This window comes from Fonsecaea nubica, assembly GCF_001646965.1.
Source record: "Fonsecaea nubica strain CBS 269.64 chromosome Unknown Scaff86, whole genome shotgun sequence".
Lineage (NCBI taxonomy): Eukaryota > Fungi > Ascomycota > Eurotiomycetes > Chaetothyriales > Herpotrichiellaceae > Fonsecaea > Fonsecaea nubica.
The window spans coordinates 1-16,472 of NW_019173759.1; the positions used below are offsets into that span (position 1 = coordinate 1).

At 53.0% G+C, this 16,472-nt stretch overlaps 4 protein-coding genes across 4 annotated transcripts; all 4 read right to left on the minus strand.

Moving 5' to 3' along the window:
* Positions 1 to 3,664: 3,664 nt before the first annotated feature.
* AYO20_09373 (hypothetical protein) lies at positions 3,665 to 4,797 on the minus strand (the record flags this gene model as incomplete). The annotated part of the gene is made up of 2 exons (XM_022647643.1): positions 3,665 to 4,067; positions 4,127 to 4,797. 2 exons carry the CDS (start codon positions 4,795 to 4,797, stop codon positions 3,665 to 3,667), a joined length of 1,074 nt encoding a protein of 357 aa, XP_022496339.1.
* Positions 4,798 to 5,761: 964 nt separating this feature from the next.
* AYO20_09374 (hypothetical protein) lies at positions 5,762 to 6,847 on the minus strand (the record flags this gene model as incomplete). The annotated part of the gene is made up of 1 exon (XM_022647644.1): positions 5,762 to 6,847. One exon carries the CDS (start codon positions 6,845 to 6,847, stop codon positions 5,762 to 5,764), a length of 1,086 nt encoding a protein of 361 aa, XP_022496340.1.
* Positions 6,848 to 13,565: 6,718 nt separating this feature from the next.
* AYO20_09375 (hypothetical protein) lies at positions 13,566 to 14,405 on the minus strand (the record flags this gene model as incomplete). The annotated part of the gene is made up of 1 exon (XM_022647645.1): positions 13,566 to 14,405. The coding sequence occupies one exon, from the start codon at positions 14,403 to 14,405 to the stop codon at positions 13,566 to 13,568; it is 840 nt and encodes a 279-aa protein (XP_022496341.1).
* Positions 14,406 to 15,702: 1,297 nt separating this feature from the next.
* Positions 15,703 to 16,321, minus strand: AYO20_09376 (hypothetical protein; the record flags this gene model as incomplete). Its single annotated transcript, XM_022647646.1, has 2 exons — positions 15,703 to 16,191; positions 16,253 to 16,321. 2 exons carry the CDS (start codon positions 16,319 to 16,321, stop codon positions 15,703 to 15,705), a joined length of 558 nt encoding a protein of 185 aa, XP_022496342.1.
* Between the last annotated feature and the right edge of the window lie 151 nt (positions 16,322 to 16,472).

The following is a 16,472-nucleotide window of genomic DNA, read 5'->3' on the forward strand; positions in this document are numbered from 1 at the left end:
ACCGCCACCACCATCACCACCACCCACCACCACCAAAATTCACACCTTGTTGCGAGACTAATCCTGACTGATTCCTACTATTCCTGCTATCTCGGACCTCGCCGTCGCCTATCTATATAGCCTGCCCTTGATATTAATCTCAGAGATCAAGTCCTCCTGTGACTCGGGCAGGACGCCTCATTAACGACCTTGTCTTGACTGGCCTGCCGACTCGTTCGCTCACGAACAGATTAAACTTACCCTCTGCTAAGGGCAGGACTGGCTCAGGAAAGGTTTTCAGGCCAAGGAACACGGACCGGCTATGGCCACTGGGGGATTCGGATGGGTAGATATACTATCCAAGGCGAATTCAATGGTGGAGGGGCTTCCAAGTACACATTCCACCTCATCCTCTCAAGTGTTTTCTATCGGAATTGAATTCTTTGGATGTTGCTGTGGTATCTACATTACAAGAAAGTCTGTAATGCCTCCATAAATCGCTCTTGATCCTCTCTACACGTTATTGCCGTATTTCCTGGCGCGTTGTCGATGGGAGCAATTCCTGGTACCTCCTTCGGCAAACGAGCAGTCTCCCAGGAGCCATGGGGGTCGGATTTATAGTGTTCGCAGGTAATCCGGTCTTCCGCGCCTGCCAGATGCTAAAAGCTTCGTGCGGCCTGATTTCTTTCTGGTGGTCGTTCCATTGATTCATCTTGTGTAATCAGTTAACTTCAGCTTCTGGAGAGGCCTCATGCCGACTCGATCCTTGATTTGTTGCCGTGTTGCATGAACGAATGTCGTGACGGATCCATGCCAACCAGGCCTAAAGGTCTCTTTCTTCGGATTGATCTCCTGGCTGCGCAGTCAGGCAACATTGCCCACAGACCAACGCTTGCTGGCCAGTTCATTTTTTGTTCTCGCTGTTGCTGTTTGACGCACTCAGCGTCACACGGAGCCGCTGAACGATGAAGCCGGTGCCAATGTTCTCTGTACAAGGAGGTAATCCTGCGGAAGGTGTCTCCGCAAGTGGTGAATCAGTCCTTGAACTTAGCCAGCAGATCTCACACGTGAGCTACTTGACCTTCTTTGTTCTCACCCTCAGTGCTCAAATTTGTCCCTAGGTGTATATTTCGTCGCCGCAGCTGCCATTTCTCCAGTACCGGTTGAAGCTGTCGAGTGCAGGCTGCGCCCACCCTTTGATTGAGCTCGACGGCGTCTGTGCATTCGACCAGCTCCCTTTAACGCAAGGCAGTGACCCTCTCAAGCCTGGCCTTATTTGTGCAAGACTGCCCGTCAATGCCTCTGCGATGACGGAAGAGAGCGCGATCCTTGCCCTGCGGCCACTCCATGGTGTCCATCATGGCGGCGACGTCGTCGACGAGATTGCAGTCAACGGCATGGAGGGGTTTGTCCATGGCTGAATGTCGATCGTGTCTGGGGCTGCTGACAAAGGGCATTAGGCATTAATAGAAGCCGTGGCCTCAGCCCTACTCGCGAATCTGGCACGAATGGCTTTTCGTCCGGTTCCGAGAGCGCAGGCGACCGGAGGCAGGTATTTGTCTTGGATTCTCTCATCCTCGGTCAACGCCATCAGAAAGTGCATTGGCAGTTCGGATGGATCGGGGTCGGCTCTCTGTGAAGGACAGAGGATACAAGCTTAACGATGCATGCGTCTTGCCGTGAGTGAAGGGCAATGCACCTGGCCACACCGGGGACTTGAGCAGAGGTTTCAACAAGCATGCCTCGCCGTCTCATTTGCTTCAGACATGGTATTGCGTCCATCGAGAGGTCCTCCCTTTGATTTCAATCTTCGTGCGTCTTCTGATCTTTGTCTAGCCTGATGCGTTGGAGCCGCGCGGATCGTGGGTATGTTATAATCCTCCTCTTGTCTCACTCGTATGCACTTCATCTCTTTCACCCAACTGATTTGAATCAGAGTCCAATTTCCAATTGGCTCCAAGATATCACCAGCACGAGACCGGCTCAGCGGGCAGTGTCAATAGTCACAATTCCTCCTCTTTGTTCCAAGGGCCGAGAGCAGGTACGTCGGTTCGTAGGGGTTAAGCATCGGTGCTCACGGTGACGTCTCGAAGCAGTCAAGGGTATCTTTCGGTCGAGGAGCAGCGGTCGGCAAGGTCGAGGAAAAGCGTTTGGCGAGAACTCTCCACAAGCAGAGGATGCGTGGCGAAACATGGTGTTGCGCTGTGGTAAGCGGGGTTAGTTCGAGGACCACGACGATAATGTAACACAGAAATGTCAACCACGGCAGGACTGGGGAGGAGAGGGGAGAATGGCGGCATCGAATGCAGGCTGAACTTGGTGAAGATGATCTCTCGCCGTCTGGAAGGGAACGTGAGGTGAGGAACTGCGTGGTTCGCAATCTGTCGGCGGCGTGGATGTCGGTTCAATTCAAGTCGATACTAAAGCGGTCCGAGAAGGGATCGAGCCTGACCGCAGCAGCGAGGTATGGCAATCAAGTAAAGGAACAAAGGTCAAGACAGCAAGGTACGCTCGAGGCGCAGGTACGAGCGTTGAAGGATCTTTGTTGGGGACAATGGCCACAGACCAATGTTGAGGGGGGGGTCTCAACAGCTGCATTAACTGAGGTTCTTTGCAGAGTGCAGTCTGCTGACTATGCATCTGCTGTATTCAAGTGTCTGCATCCATGGTCGTTGGGCGAGATCCTCCCTCTGTCTCTCTCTCTATCTCTCTCTGCTTTGCACTCTTGCTTTCTGCTCCTTTTCGGTTCCGAGCCTCGTTGTTGTCCTTGTTAGCGCAGCCTCGTCGCTCTCGAACCAATCACGATATCGTCAGAGTCGGGACTTTTCCTGCTGCAGATAAGTGGCTTTTCATGGCCAATTAGAATCCGTAAGCTGTGGACGCCAACGTCCGTCTAGTTCTGAAACCGGACAAGTCTGGGCCACGGCGTACACGACCAATGACCTGCCTCTTACTGACTGGAGACCAAAGTGGATTTTCACATGGCGGGCCAAGGGAAAACAAAAAATATCTAACCGGATACAGCCAAGCCAAGCCAAGCCAAGTCAACCAGTCGCTCGCTGTGTGCGCTGCGTTGTGCGTTGTGTTGTATTGTGTTGTGTCGTCGGCCCCGTGCACCGCCCAATGGCTTGCTTGCTTTCGTGGGCCGGCTCCATCCCAAAAATCCGCGTGGGCTACGCTCCCCATGACCCCCCGGGGGGTACATACATCTTTCCACACAATGGGTTTCCAACTTCGTCCTGGTTTGATATACAGGCGGGATGATGCGGCAGAGTGAGAAGTGACAAAGTTCCAAAGTCCCTCGACAGCGCCTTGGCTAGTGTTGGCGCGTCCTGTGGTGTGGCGTACAGGCTGTATCGGGGAGAGCACAACAAGTATGAAACTGGGTGGCAGTTCTGATAGTTTTTGCTATTCGTATTCTCATTATCCAGGCTCCCGCTACGGGAGAAAACGTTCAATGAAATCCTCCAAGAGCGCATCAACTTGTATCAAGCATGTCAAATCTCGAGCTATGCACCTTCTCCACCGTCATTCTAGCTGGTTGCAGAGTGTTGGCTGCAGTTCCTGGCGAGGGAGGGATTCCATCCTCTCGACATGGACAGCCTTTCCTGAGATTTATAATGTGCTTCTCGTCCTCGCTCTACTATTGTCATCTCCCAACCTCTTTCTGGTGGCTGCGCCCCAATCAATTCCCTTCAGTCGTGGAGCCTTGGTTGAGCTCCACCTCCTTAAATGCGTCTCGACCGTCGGACTCGCTGCTGTCGCGCAGGAGAGGCCTCGGGCAGCGATGCACCACTAGCTTTTCAGACGTTTCGAGAATGCTTTTCCAGCGTCGGATGGCTTCTTCGCCAGGGTATAAGGGGAGGAAGTGGATGGGCCTCCGCTTGCGGACGAGGAGATCGTCTTCGTTGAACGATGATCGGCTAATTTCGAGGATAGCCCGGTAGTCCCATAGCCCATTGTAAGGGCTTGGAGACCTGCCAAGCGTAGAGAGGTAAGGCAGGCTTCGAAGATGTTTGATGTAAGCCTTGTCCTTTTCCCTGGACCTGTAGACTGCCACCACGTATATCAAGTCCGGGGTCGGAGCGCTAGAGATTAGTGGTTGTGAGCAACTGAACCCAAACCCCTGTCGTTGACCAAGACTCACCTGGGAAGCCCCTCTGCTGGACCACAAAATACGAATTCTAACTTCTCGACCCAGTCTTGAAGCCCCGTCGCAGTGAGTGTCTTCTCAGTAAGAGGTTTGCTGAACAGGTGCGCAGTGCCGAGAAAGTCTGCCAGCTGTCCCAAGTCGCGGTTTTGCAGGTTCCACAGTTCTGAACCGGACCGTCCGCAGAAAGGGATGATGGCAGAACTGTAGAGAACCAGCCAAACGTTCATCTCCCAAGTGAAATCGTCGCGGCCAAATTGCCGGATGGGTTGCACCGGAGGCACTTGAGGCGAGTCCGTGATCTGGCTCATCCTCTCGAGGTTATGTCGGAGCTGGCTGCGCAGCTCGTCTTGTAGCCTCTCCAGGGCTTTTGGCCGCTCGGCGCCCTCTGGAAGAACATGAGGAAAGGCCGCCACAAACTCCGAAGTGAGCCCACACCAGCTGATACCGTGTTCGGTGTGTGGATCTTGAAGAGACTCGTAGTCCTCTGTTCCCACTTGCGGAAGCCATGCCGTCACTTCTCTGGAGAGAAGATCCTCCAGCATTCGCGTATCACCGCACTCACTGTGCGAGCCCAGCAGTGACGACAGAGTGCCCATGATGAGCAAGGACCGCATCAATTTGAGCTTGTGATCATCTACCTCCATGCCAGGCATGGACGTGTCCATATCTTTCTCCATTTAAGAAGGTAAAGGGGGTAAGGGAGGCGTTGGAATCAGGTCCGACCAAGGGCTTTCTCGATCCTATGAATCTCGTCAGTTTTTTCAGGAATATATCGAGAAGCGGACGACTTTTGGCTGGGAGATGGAGACCTGGAGAGAGGGGAGCAACTGTTGAAGGAATTTTGAGGCGGAGCGATGACCGGAAGTGACGAAGGCGGAGTGTCCTGGCTAGTAAGGTGTGAGTAACAACGAGCAATACAAAGCGATGGATAACCCCTTGTGGACGTACATGTCAAAGTCACTGAGATGACTCTCCTGGGTCGTGCGGTGGCATCAGCGATGGTGTTTAGGTAAAGGTGAATTGTGATCTTTCTGAACAAAAGGTTGACGCTGGGATTTTAGCCTGCGGGACTGAGTTGGGAGAACCAGAGAACAAAGAGCCTTATTTGGGGGGGATGGGGACTGACAGACTCTTGTCTTGGTCACCTGCGCGCAGAGAAGCTACGAAATACTTTGACAGCTGGCTAGTCTTGGGTACCGAGTGGCTCGGACTCTGCTACATCAAAGGATGGAATCAAGTCCAATCTTTCAATGATGAACGATATGCCAGTTGATTCTTTCCATGTCTCCGCTTAGACTTGAGCCGATGTACCTCCAGACCGCTTCCAGTCGATGTTGATACCCATCTCTTGAGTATGAATGCTAATTAGAGTGGAATAACTCACCGTTCGGGAGAGCGGCTCTATTCTTATCATGCAGAATATGCTATCGATGGTCTTGACTGGAATTTGACTATATAACAATTGATTGAAATCATGTACAGGACTCGATGTCAACGGTACAAAAACAAACATGACAAAACTTTTTCCCGCATATATCATTACTCGACCATTTACATCTTCACTCCATCTCCTCGGGACATCCAGGTATTTGTTTGGCGGACAGTTTGTGCATGCGGCGCCTCCATCTCTCACTCAGTGAAGACAGGGTCAGCATCGGCGGTGCTGGGCAGCATGAACTCAGATATATCTAGAAATTGATCACCATTCACTGCATCCAGCATGTTTGTTGCCGACACGGCTGGCCATGGCCAGCCAGGATATGAACCAATATTTGGATCAATAAACGAACCAATAGTGAGATCGGTATATGAGCCAACATCGGGATCATGATATGAGCCAGTATATGCCGGCCATGCAACAGGCTGCGCTTCTGGAGTGATCGGAGGTGCGTAATAGGGTACACCTGAATAATGGTCATCCGCCGCGGCCGCCGAGTATGATGGGACGTAGTCTGTTCGGCGGAAGGACGTGTTATCGCTCGGTGCACCGGATTGAGCCAAGTCGACGTATTGTTGTTGGAGAGGCTGAACACTCAAGCTTTGGTCCAGTACGACGCCATTGGCGTTGTGCATGGCGTCCCATCTGGGATCGTTGACACCGCAGTCCAGATTCGGGGCAATAGTCGAATACCCAGTCGCGGTTGGCTGAGTGGGAAAAGGAGGAGCCATTGGAACCCATGGTGCAGACCTCCTCAAGGTGTCTGCTGCAAGGCCCACGGCGATCCCGCGAGGCCAGCACTCTTGTCTTGATGCTTGGTCTCCGCATATAGTCTTGATTTCCCTGGCGATCTCAAGGGCTTTTGCGGCTCCTCTCAACCAGACTCTACCCCGTAAGACCAATGAGAACAAGAGCACCTCCAGTCTCAAGTTTTTGACGCGACTGATGTGTTCAGGAACTTGTGTGATATTCTCTTGAGTTTGGTCCAAGGTTGCCAGACTCCTTGCCAACTTCTCCAAGCAATCATCATATTCGTCGAAGGGGGATGGGACATGACACGCCTTGAGGAGAGTCGCAGTTGTTTCGAGTTCAATCTTGTAGAGTTGACGCGCGTTGATCGGCAGTTGCTGCGTCGATGGGGGGGTCACGGTTGGTTCTCGAGGCAAACATGATGGAAGATTCAACAGCAGGCATAATTTGACTTCGGCGCCGGCCAACTCCCACCAAATCTGGCGAAAGGGAGGGGATCCCTGGTAGTCTTCGCTTCTTAGCCCCATAGTATTCATCCATTAGACCATCCACTCACCTTTTTCTAGAGCCATCGCCTCGCGAACAAGGGATCCAAGGCTAATCCAAGCCTTTATCATGTCGTCGTAGTCGGAGGACCTGACCGTATCTCGCACCAATCGATACCTCGAATAGAGACTCTTGAGCTTGGGGTCTCCAAGCGGGTCGTTGTCTTTGCTGGTTCTAGACTACAATGATGGTCAATCGCGTCGTCTCCCATGATTTTGAGGTATTAAGCTCACGGGAACTTCATAGCCGCATGTGTCAATGATCTCCTTCCTCACGCAACTCTCACAAGGATGGCCACCGCTGCACTGTTAGAGTATCAACATCTCGTCTCATCAAAGGGGCGAATAGTGTTCATACTTTTTGTCTGCTTTTTCTGCAGGGCTTGCAGGCTCTCCCACAGCGGTGAATCTTCCAGGTGCCAGGCATTTCCGATAGCCAATGTAGCGAGATGAGGCTGGGAAGGATAGGGAGGGTGGGATAGAGTCTGGAAGAGAGCGGAATATATTCAAAGGCAGATATACCCAGCTGTCCGCCTGGGAAATTGCAGGATATTGGTCTTCTTCTCGGTGGGAAGAGGAAAAAGGAAGGAAAAGGAGGAAGATGTCCAGGTATTGATCTGTCTGCCACCTTGACAGGCCAGCCCCCGACCTGACCTACAACAGAAACAGGAGTGCCAAGCAAGCTGCCAACTTCCTCACAGTTACCAGGTAGGCTGGCGTTCCACATAATACGCAATGCTACCCTGGCTTCGATATCCAAGGTCTCAGTGCTCGGTCTTGTTGTGATCAAATACATAAGCCTGCAGTCTCATGGCTTGATATGCCTGCGGAATCCGTCTTCGTCCTTTGTTGTCAATCAAGACCACGGCATCGAAGATCCGGGAAGGGAGCCGTCTGACCTTTCCTTGCCGCCGCGTGTCTCTATCGGGAATGCATGGCTTCCCTTTTCAGATGAAGACAAAGCATTCACTTGAGTTGTCTGGAAATCACTGCATAATGCTCTACGAGGAAACCAAACTCCCTCATCGCTGACCTGTACAGCCATCGCCCTTTCTCTTGCTTGAAGTCCCTCACTGTTGTGGCGCAGGAAGCGCGTGGATGCTTCGAGTACCAGTCATTCTCTCTTTCAGGTCACTCCTGTCTATGAAACACTCTGAAGATGACTGCTAACTTGCCGCAGATCGGAATCTCTCCCCTTTTGAGCTGACTGTTCTTTTCCGTGCGCTCTGCCACATTCGCCGGACCCGACTCCGTCTCTCCAAAATGCCTTCTTTAAATCTCGCGTCGACTCACACGACGAGAAAATCACTCCGAATCGGTGTACATGTCGAATGTCGTTTCAAAGAGGGCGGGTCTTCCACGTGCAGGCACATCCGCCGGGACGAGGGTCTTACGGGCGATCTGGATCAGAATGGCCCTCACAATGTTCATTAGGACTCTGAAAGTACAGCGCGTGAAGGTGCTGGAATCAGAACCGTTGAGCCTGAGTATTTCCAAGACCTAGGAGGAGCCAACTCGAAGCCTGATGGACGGAGAAGTCATCTTCACGCGAGACAAGAGAAGGGCTCAGGCGGCGGCAAGGTCGACGGTGTGAAGGGTGAGGATGAAGCCGCGGAGGTTAAACGCAGAGGCAGGAAACCATGCCTGGAAAGCTGTCAATGGTCATTTCCACCAAGAGGCGGAAGAGTGGTCATACTTCTGCTTTGTTCTTCTAGCAAGGTCCGCAGGCGACTTGTTGTCGCGCGCAGAACTCGGCGGAGAAGTCAGTTCTTTGCTCACGGTCAGAAGTCATGAAGGGCAGAGCACCCGCAATGATCATACAACAAGCTATTGAATTGAAAGTGCGAAGATGATGCAACGCGGTCATCCTCATCAGCCGGGCTACTTGTCCCACAGCCTTCAAGGCTCAGGGCGTCAGGGGCACAGCCGTGGCGGTGAAACCGATTTGAATCCGCATATCAAGAAGTCTCAGGTAGTTAACGGCTCTACTCAACTGTAGCAAAGGCAAGAATAGGTTCTCGACCTCGCTGTCGACCTCGCCAGCAACGCTCACCTCGCCGCAAACACCCTCTGATAGCGCCGTCTTGGAACTCCTCCGGCCCTCCATACCTAACTAGGGCACTTTCTCCAATCACAACACGGATGTGGGCAGACTAGAAGGCTTGGCATGTCTGTCATTGGCTGAACCAGATATGGCGTTGCCAAGCCCCGTTACCCAAGCAGGAACTGGCGCTAACAAAACCACCAACACCACTGACTTTGGCTCAACATTGACTGGAGCGTGGCTGCCCGGCGGTGAATACACATGACCTCGGAGCAGACAAACTTTAACATGTGGTCTCTACCAATACCCTACATGGCACAAAAGTCACGGGAAACACTATCCTTGATTCAGGTCAATCATTCCTTCGAAGGGGACATACCGCCAGGATCCCTCAACAGTGCTGGGAGACCAACAACCTCTTTTGCGAGTGAAGGTTCTACAATATATGATGCCGCATTTGACTTAGAGAGCTGAGACACACTTGCTTGTGGAAAGCACGGAGTGCAGTCCACTCATCTCCGATCAGAGACTTGGAAAGGGGGTTTGAACTCACGGACCAAATGGCCTGGATAGGTATCGGCACACGGAACTTCTCTTCCGTTTTCTCACAAAGTGGTATGTTATGAACTCTCTGACCGTTGACGCTTGGACTCGTTGGGAAGCATCGCTCAAACCCAGTCCTAGTATTGTGTTGTAGCGAAATGTGGGTGACGACCCCGGACAACATTGCGTTTTCCCCCTTGCCGGCGTCTGTTCCCCACTGTGTCCGGCTTCAGTGGCTATGGTCAGCAAAGTATGTCCCCCCCCCCCCCCCCCCCCCAGCGCCACCGGCACGTTGCTCAAGCTCATTGCTACCCACCTAGCAATGCATAATTTTACCTTACCCCCAGGAATATACTGGATGATCTGGGTTCTGTCACTACATGATTTGGGGTGTCTATTACAGATTCAAAAAGTGATGGGCGGCTCGCATCAAGGAGCGGCTGAAAGCGTCGAGCATATATCAGCATCAATAATGATGGAAACCTGTTGTCGTTCCGGTCTGGGATACACATGACAAGTGAGTGCCGTGGGTTGAAAAGGCTTGTCTGTTTGAGAGTTGAACTCAACCCTTGAGATCACCCAACCCCCACCCCGCTCCCCTCGCCTCTCCACATCTTACCACCTTGTCTCTCACAAGCGCGAGTGCCATCTTGGGCCCCGCCAGCTATCCAAGACGCCTTGTTTATTTTCTACGATCGGTCCCGACATGGCCAGATGTGTTACTTGGGGGTTTTGCAGTTGTCAATGTTTTCCTTTTCCCCTAGAACTGAAATTGACTCACTAATGGGCCGGTCACGATAAGATTACACGATGGATATCCCATTCAGCCAATTTTAGCCTCTGTTGGCGATCCCGCATGCACCATGGGGGGTTGGTCGATCCGGGTCATGGCGCGACAGAAACCTGGCCGACCGAGGTTGCCATTCTCCGTCACATGCATTTGAAATGATGGTCCTGAGAAGGCTGGTCGCTGACCGCTTTCTCATGACGGCTTTTCTCCTCGGAGATACTGCTGGCTCGGTCGTTCGGGCATGCGATCAGAGCAGAGCAGAGCAGCGTCTCAGCGTGGCCGGGTGGCTAAACCACTACCGTCAAATTTGAATAGAGGTACCTCGTACCTCGTACTGCCTGCACCCGGCCGAGAGCTTGGCACCTCGTGGGCCCCAAAGTGAGAGCGGCGGTTCGTTGACTGTGGAACAATTGTTTTTCCGATTGCTCTTCCCTGTACATGGGTGGCCAAGAGCAAAGACTTGGCATGGCGCGTTATCGGTCCATCATCTCCTCTACTCTGATGGCCCAGATCTTTCAGTATGTTTTCTCCGGGATGGCTCATTTCTCGGTGTCAGTGAAGATATATAGGTGTATTGTTAATTTACAGGATGCATGTCTTTCGCGGAAAGGTGGCTAAGCCACACGTGTCCCGCCTCACCTGCAGTCTTGCCATGGTTCAGATGGTCTTGATCCGCAAAGGTCTGCCCAAATACCTGAGGCGCTATCGGTGCGAGCGCACGTTTACTCTTCGCACAAGGTCGTTCACGTGTCTGGCTGCGGACCGAGCACGGCAGTGTAGCTTGTCGCTTGTCTTTTCCGCCGCGGGCTCTTCACTGTTTCTCTTTCTTCCACGGTGGAGGCTTTAAATCCTCCTCAAATTGCCGTGAGCGTATTGTCATTACAGTCATTTGGCACTCCGGTGGGCTCCCCTCTCATCCGCGGAGGCGGGCGGTCGAGTAGAGACCACCAACGGCCTCTGTGGCTCAAGGGGGAGCCTACCAGAGTGCCAAACGACGAACCTTGATCAACAACAAGATCTTCGTATCGCCTATCCGTTAGTTCTCGCCCAGCACCCGTCACCCTTCTGTTAGAAATCAACTACTTACTCCGTTGAAATGGATGTTGCCGTTCCTGGCAGTCGCAATGTCACAACCCCACACCTCTCACGTACTGTGCTGGGAGTACTCGCGAGGTACACGGAAGCCGAACCGGGCAACGTGGAGACACGATTGGGCCGAAGAAGACGAGGCTACAAACAAGGCCGAGTATCTCGATTTTCACAGAGTCTTCGGCGGCGCCCCAACACTTTCCACAGAACGTCATCGCACAGCAACATGATGATGGATAAGATGGGCATTTCGTGCATGCGATAAGCCTGTCCCCGCTTGTGTTGATTCAGACTTTTCGGTGTTTTACTTCAATTCACTATGGCCCTGGCTTACAGCCGGGCTGGGTGTTCCGCAATGGTGTTCGATCGATACTATCAAACCTTGTGCTATACATACGCACACAGTGCCGAGTCGATCCTTTCTCTCTTTCTTTCTTTCTTCCTCCGTCTGATAGCTACACAGTCGCATACGGTAACACTCGGTCCCTTTTCGAATTATTGTGATGTCACTCGGTCGGTACGCTCACATTGGCACTTGTCTATCCTACACTGCACACATTCGATATCGGTGACCTACTCGCGTGATAGTATGCGGATTCGATTACACCATCTACTAATCTCACAACGTCGCATTTCTGCGCGCCATGCAATGTCAGCGGACAAAAGGCAACCTGCTTGGTGCTGAAGGTCATTCCGGATCTATTCATTTGGCTTCACATAGATTCCTGACAGACGAGTACTCAAGGCATGCCGTCAGGTTGACTGGTTCCTGTCCCGATGCGTGCGTTGGTATTGTGCATATCCGATCAACACCCATTCCTACCCGAGCCGTCCTCGTCCTTGATCCCTGGTGGATGGGTGGTCGTGACGGCCACGAGCCATGTCGACGGATACTGGCACAAAGTTCCCGTCCGCTGGCGATCCTGCTCGAGGTTATCCCTTTAATCAACCTCTTCCCTCTTCACCTCTCACTCATTGTTCTTTCTTGTCCCATATATCTCAGTATCAGTATCAGTGTCTGGAACTGAATAAAATGCAGTACAGTGCAATGCAAACGAAGGAATGGACAGATAGACAGACCACCAACCCCACCACCTATCGCGAGCCATGATCGAGTCCCACCCGGCATACGAGGACCTCGAGAACAAAAAGATGATACATCGCCGCCTCCAAGGCTGTCCAAGCGTGGTTGAATGTCTCGAGGCGACACCGCGCGGGATCAAGCTGCGAGCAGGATATAGCTCGGCTCCCTAGATCGATGGTATATCAAGCCCCATCAGGAGCAGCCTCTCCCTGTCAAGACGAGGCTCTCCGGCTGAGATTGTCCGCCGTCCAAAGCCTGACTGCGATCCACGGCAGAGCAGTTCTCCCGTTCGACCTTGATCCGCGGAATGTGCTCCTCGCGTACGACCTCCAGAGCGTGCGGTTCAGCGACTCGCGGGAGGTATGCGAGGAGATGCGGGCGGTGGTGGCATCGACTCTTCGGGGGGCCTTGACTCGCTGGATAGATCCGGGTGTGTGATGTATTGCCGCTCAGCAGCGTTATGGCGCCTGGATCCGGGCCTTTTTCTTGTTACTCTTGTCCCTGTTGCTCTTGCTCCTCTCGTTCTTCGGTGTCCGTCTAGGAAGGGGGGTAGGAGTAGGAGAAGGAGCGGCAGCGGTCGAGGACTGGTTCATCCGATCAGTACGGAGACGGCGCCTCCTCAGACCCCGATATTCGACTGCGTGCAGCAGCAGCATCGGTCAAGGACTGGCTCACTCGCGGATCAGTCCAAGTCTCCAAGGCAGAGGTGAAGGCCCGTATCTCGTATTTAGTATGTCGAAGGGCCACCAGAGCTGCGTTCTTCCCTGCGAAGGTTCGGGGCCCCTTCAGACCAAATTGCCTATTTCCCCCAAAGTTGCCCACACGAAACCTGCGTCTCGGCAGTCTCGACGAGACATGTTCTTCGTCCCTCCGTGACCTGATGCTCTGGTTTGCGAATCTGGAGCAGGAGCCCGTTGTTCTTCAAGGTCGTGGATCAGTGGATGGTGGATAGAGAGGAGAGCGTTGAGGCATTCCGGGGACGCAAATATCCCATAATGAATGCATCAAGGTCTTTGGAGGAGCAGTGGTCTTGCAAATCGTAGGTTGAACAAAGTCGACGACATAAAAGGAGATCGTGGCAGTCGAGTATTCGTTCTCAACGCACACCACCAAGAGGCGTGTGTACGAACCGCCTGCGCCTCGCCCCGAATTAGGATGAGGGGTTTGATGCCGCCCTGAGCTCGGCCACGGACACGATTTCTCTGATTGGCGTTCCGGATGCAACATCGTGAACAGCCACTGTGGCTGCGGGGGTCCGTTCAAAGCGGCATCGCCCCTTCAACGAGGCGAGGCGGGCCCCTCTCGTACTCCGCCCTGGATGGGTATACTCGCGATAGGACGAAGAAGGTTGATCGGTAAATACAGCAACGTGATAGCTGGGACCTTGAACCTGTATTTGGCTATATATACCGAATGGCCAGATTGCCCGTAACGCCTTTTCGGTCGTGATCGGTTCGTCGTAGTCCGAGTCCCGAGCGCTCATTATGGCTTGCGCCACACTGGAATCGAGTCGCCTGTGCTGCAATTGAAGCGCACTCCACGCCTCTGCGTGTATCTGGCCGTCGGATGAGGTGGTGAGATAGTCTGTCCCCCTGTTGACATAGCCTGTGGTCAGAAACGAAGTATCTGTATGAGTGGATCGATATTTGGCGTCCAGTATCGCAATAGTATACTTTTCATCGTCCCCCCAGTCTTCGCACTCGTATGAAGTCCTGACCAGGTCATGTCGAAACGCAACAACACCATCGTTCCATGTTCGAAGCGAGTATTGAAACAGGCAGAGAAGGCGTCCATCTACGGACTGCACGCGAGCCAAGTGTAAGAGATAGGTTTCCATGTATCGATCGAAAGCTCTTGCGCATGCCATGCTATCAGCATATATCGGCTCATCGGGCTGATCAGGTAGAGTCGCAGAATCAGGTCTCGTGGCAGAGCCCCGAATTGATGAAGCACGCGGCTTTGGTGTGGTCGTCAGCGTCGACGAAGACATTCCGCACGTTCAGATCTGAATGAAGCAATACCCGGGATTGCGAGGACGCGGATCCTCCGATCATTCGACATTGCACCCAGCAGTAGACGTCCTTCTTTCAAGCACTTGAAGATCCGCGACAGGAGTTGCGAAGTAGGGTGGTCGACACTCCAAGCCATAGTCATGTAGTGGGATTCTTGAGACTGCGGTATCGAACAACCTGTTACTCCAAGTCGATACCTCGGCCCTGAGAAAGGATTCACAGAGCCTCGATAAATATCACACGTTGAGATATGTGCATGGGCTTGTGTTTGGCGGGTGCTGGTCGTAATATCGACGGCCTCCAACATGGTAATCCCAATATTGAGCGGGCGCCGGGATAGAATCGGACCACTTGTCGGCGGCGGGCGTCAAGGCTGAAAGGAATGCAACGGGCCTACTTAGTGCGAGGGATCGTTCCGGCAGGAAGGTGATACACGCAGTTGGGCCAGTGTACGACGGCACAACGCAATGTGGCCGGCAGCTCAGGTCTGCGTATCTATGCGCCTTACAGCTAGCCATTCAACATGGCTGTAGAACTGTCGCTCTGTCTTCTATTTCGGCCGGCGTATATGACTTCCCACCTCGTAGGGCGGCGTTAATTGCGGCCACGGCCGTGCGTGATATCCTCTCATATCCTCTCATATCCTCTCATATCCCCTCTCGTACTACACTATGCTAACTTTATGTCTGATCTAGTCGACACTTCCCTCCGACAGCGGCGGACCTGGGCTTCACCGGGCCGGCACCCCCCCCCGGACCATCCCCCCATTTAGCTTCCGTAATTCTGGCCCCTATGGGCAGATTTACAATCATCCGGCGCTTGACAATACCCAACGCCCACCGAGCGAGGGCAGCGGCCCGGGTGTGGCGTCCGTGGCCAACGTAGGGGAGACCGGCCTCCTCGAGGAGGTTAGAGTTGTGGGTTCGGGGGCGACCCATGTCAATGATAACCGATCCGATCGGTGTGGTGGCTGCTAGCCTTGTATTATCATGGTCATGTATTGCTGATGTTAGTCTCGGTGGAAGCGCCACGACCAAATCTCAGAAGCCCAGGGCTTGTGTATGTGTCGCCAACCTGTGTCGATTCACATCTCGCTAACTTTGCCTTGCGCCCCTCGCGCCAGCATCGGGTATCGGAGTGTTATTCCCATTTTTGTAACCTCTTGGAGGAACTATTCCTGAGTTGGCATGCACAGGTGCGACGGTTTGGGAATTGGCGGGAGTTCCGCTGTCTTTCAGTCCTCCTTCAATCTGTTCTGCGCTTTGTTGTGTAGAATCATGCAGCTTCGTCCGTGTGATCTCTCGGGCGTAGAGATTGCGTAGCGTCGGACGCATAGCTGGTCCAGTTGGGATTCCGAAGCCCTGGCTCTTTGAAGGGACCCAACCCTGGGATGAAGCTCTTGTCACAACAGTCGGGGAGGAAATCTCGCAGGGTATACCGCCAGTATAGGCCGCCGACCGCGTCAGAAGACACGAGCTCTTGTCTCGTGAGATATTCTGAATACATCTGTGGTGTGGGAACCATTCGTGGAGGAATGTCCCCTTGCCGTTGCGCAGTATCGATTCGACTCTGGTAGTCTTTGCGCTCAAAATCGATGAAATATTCTAGCTCGGTAGGAATGAAGATCAGGCCTGGATTGTTGAGGTCGTCAAACGTTCGGCGGCACGAGGGACAGAGAGGAAGACCGTTTTGCTCATCTCCGAGACGATCAAACGTCAAGAGGCCGGAGGCAGCATAGTCGCTGAACGATTGAAAGTCAGCCAACTAGATGAATCACTGGTGACCCAGGCGATAGTATCCCCTTGTCCTGCTTGCGACGACATACCGAGTTGTCCTTCTTGCTTATCACATGGGCAATATCTGGCGCTGCCCGACCGCAATGCCAGCATTTCATGTTTCCATTCCGCTCAACAATCTTTTGCTTAGTCCTCTTCGAGAAATGTGACGCTGACGATGTGCTAGACCCAAGTACGCTTTCGGCATCACTTTGTTTCCTTGTGCGGCTTGCGCTGGACGAGTTCGATACGGCGGATGATGGAACAGGT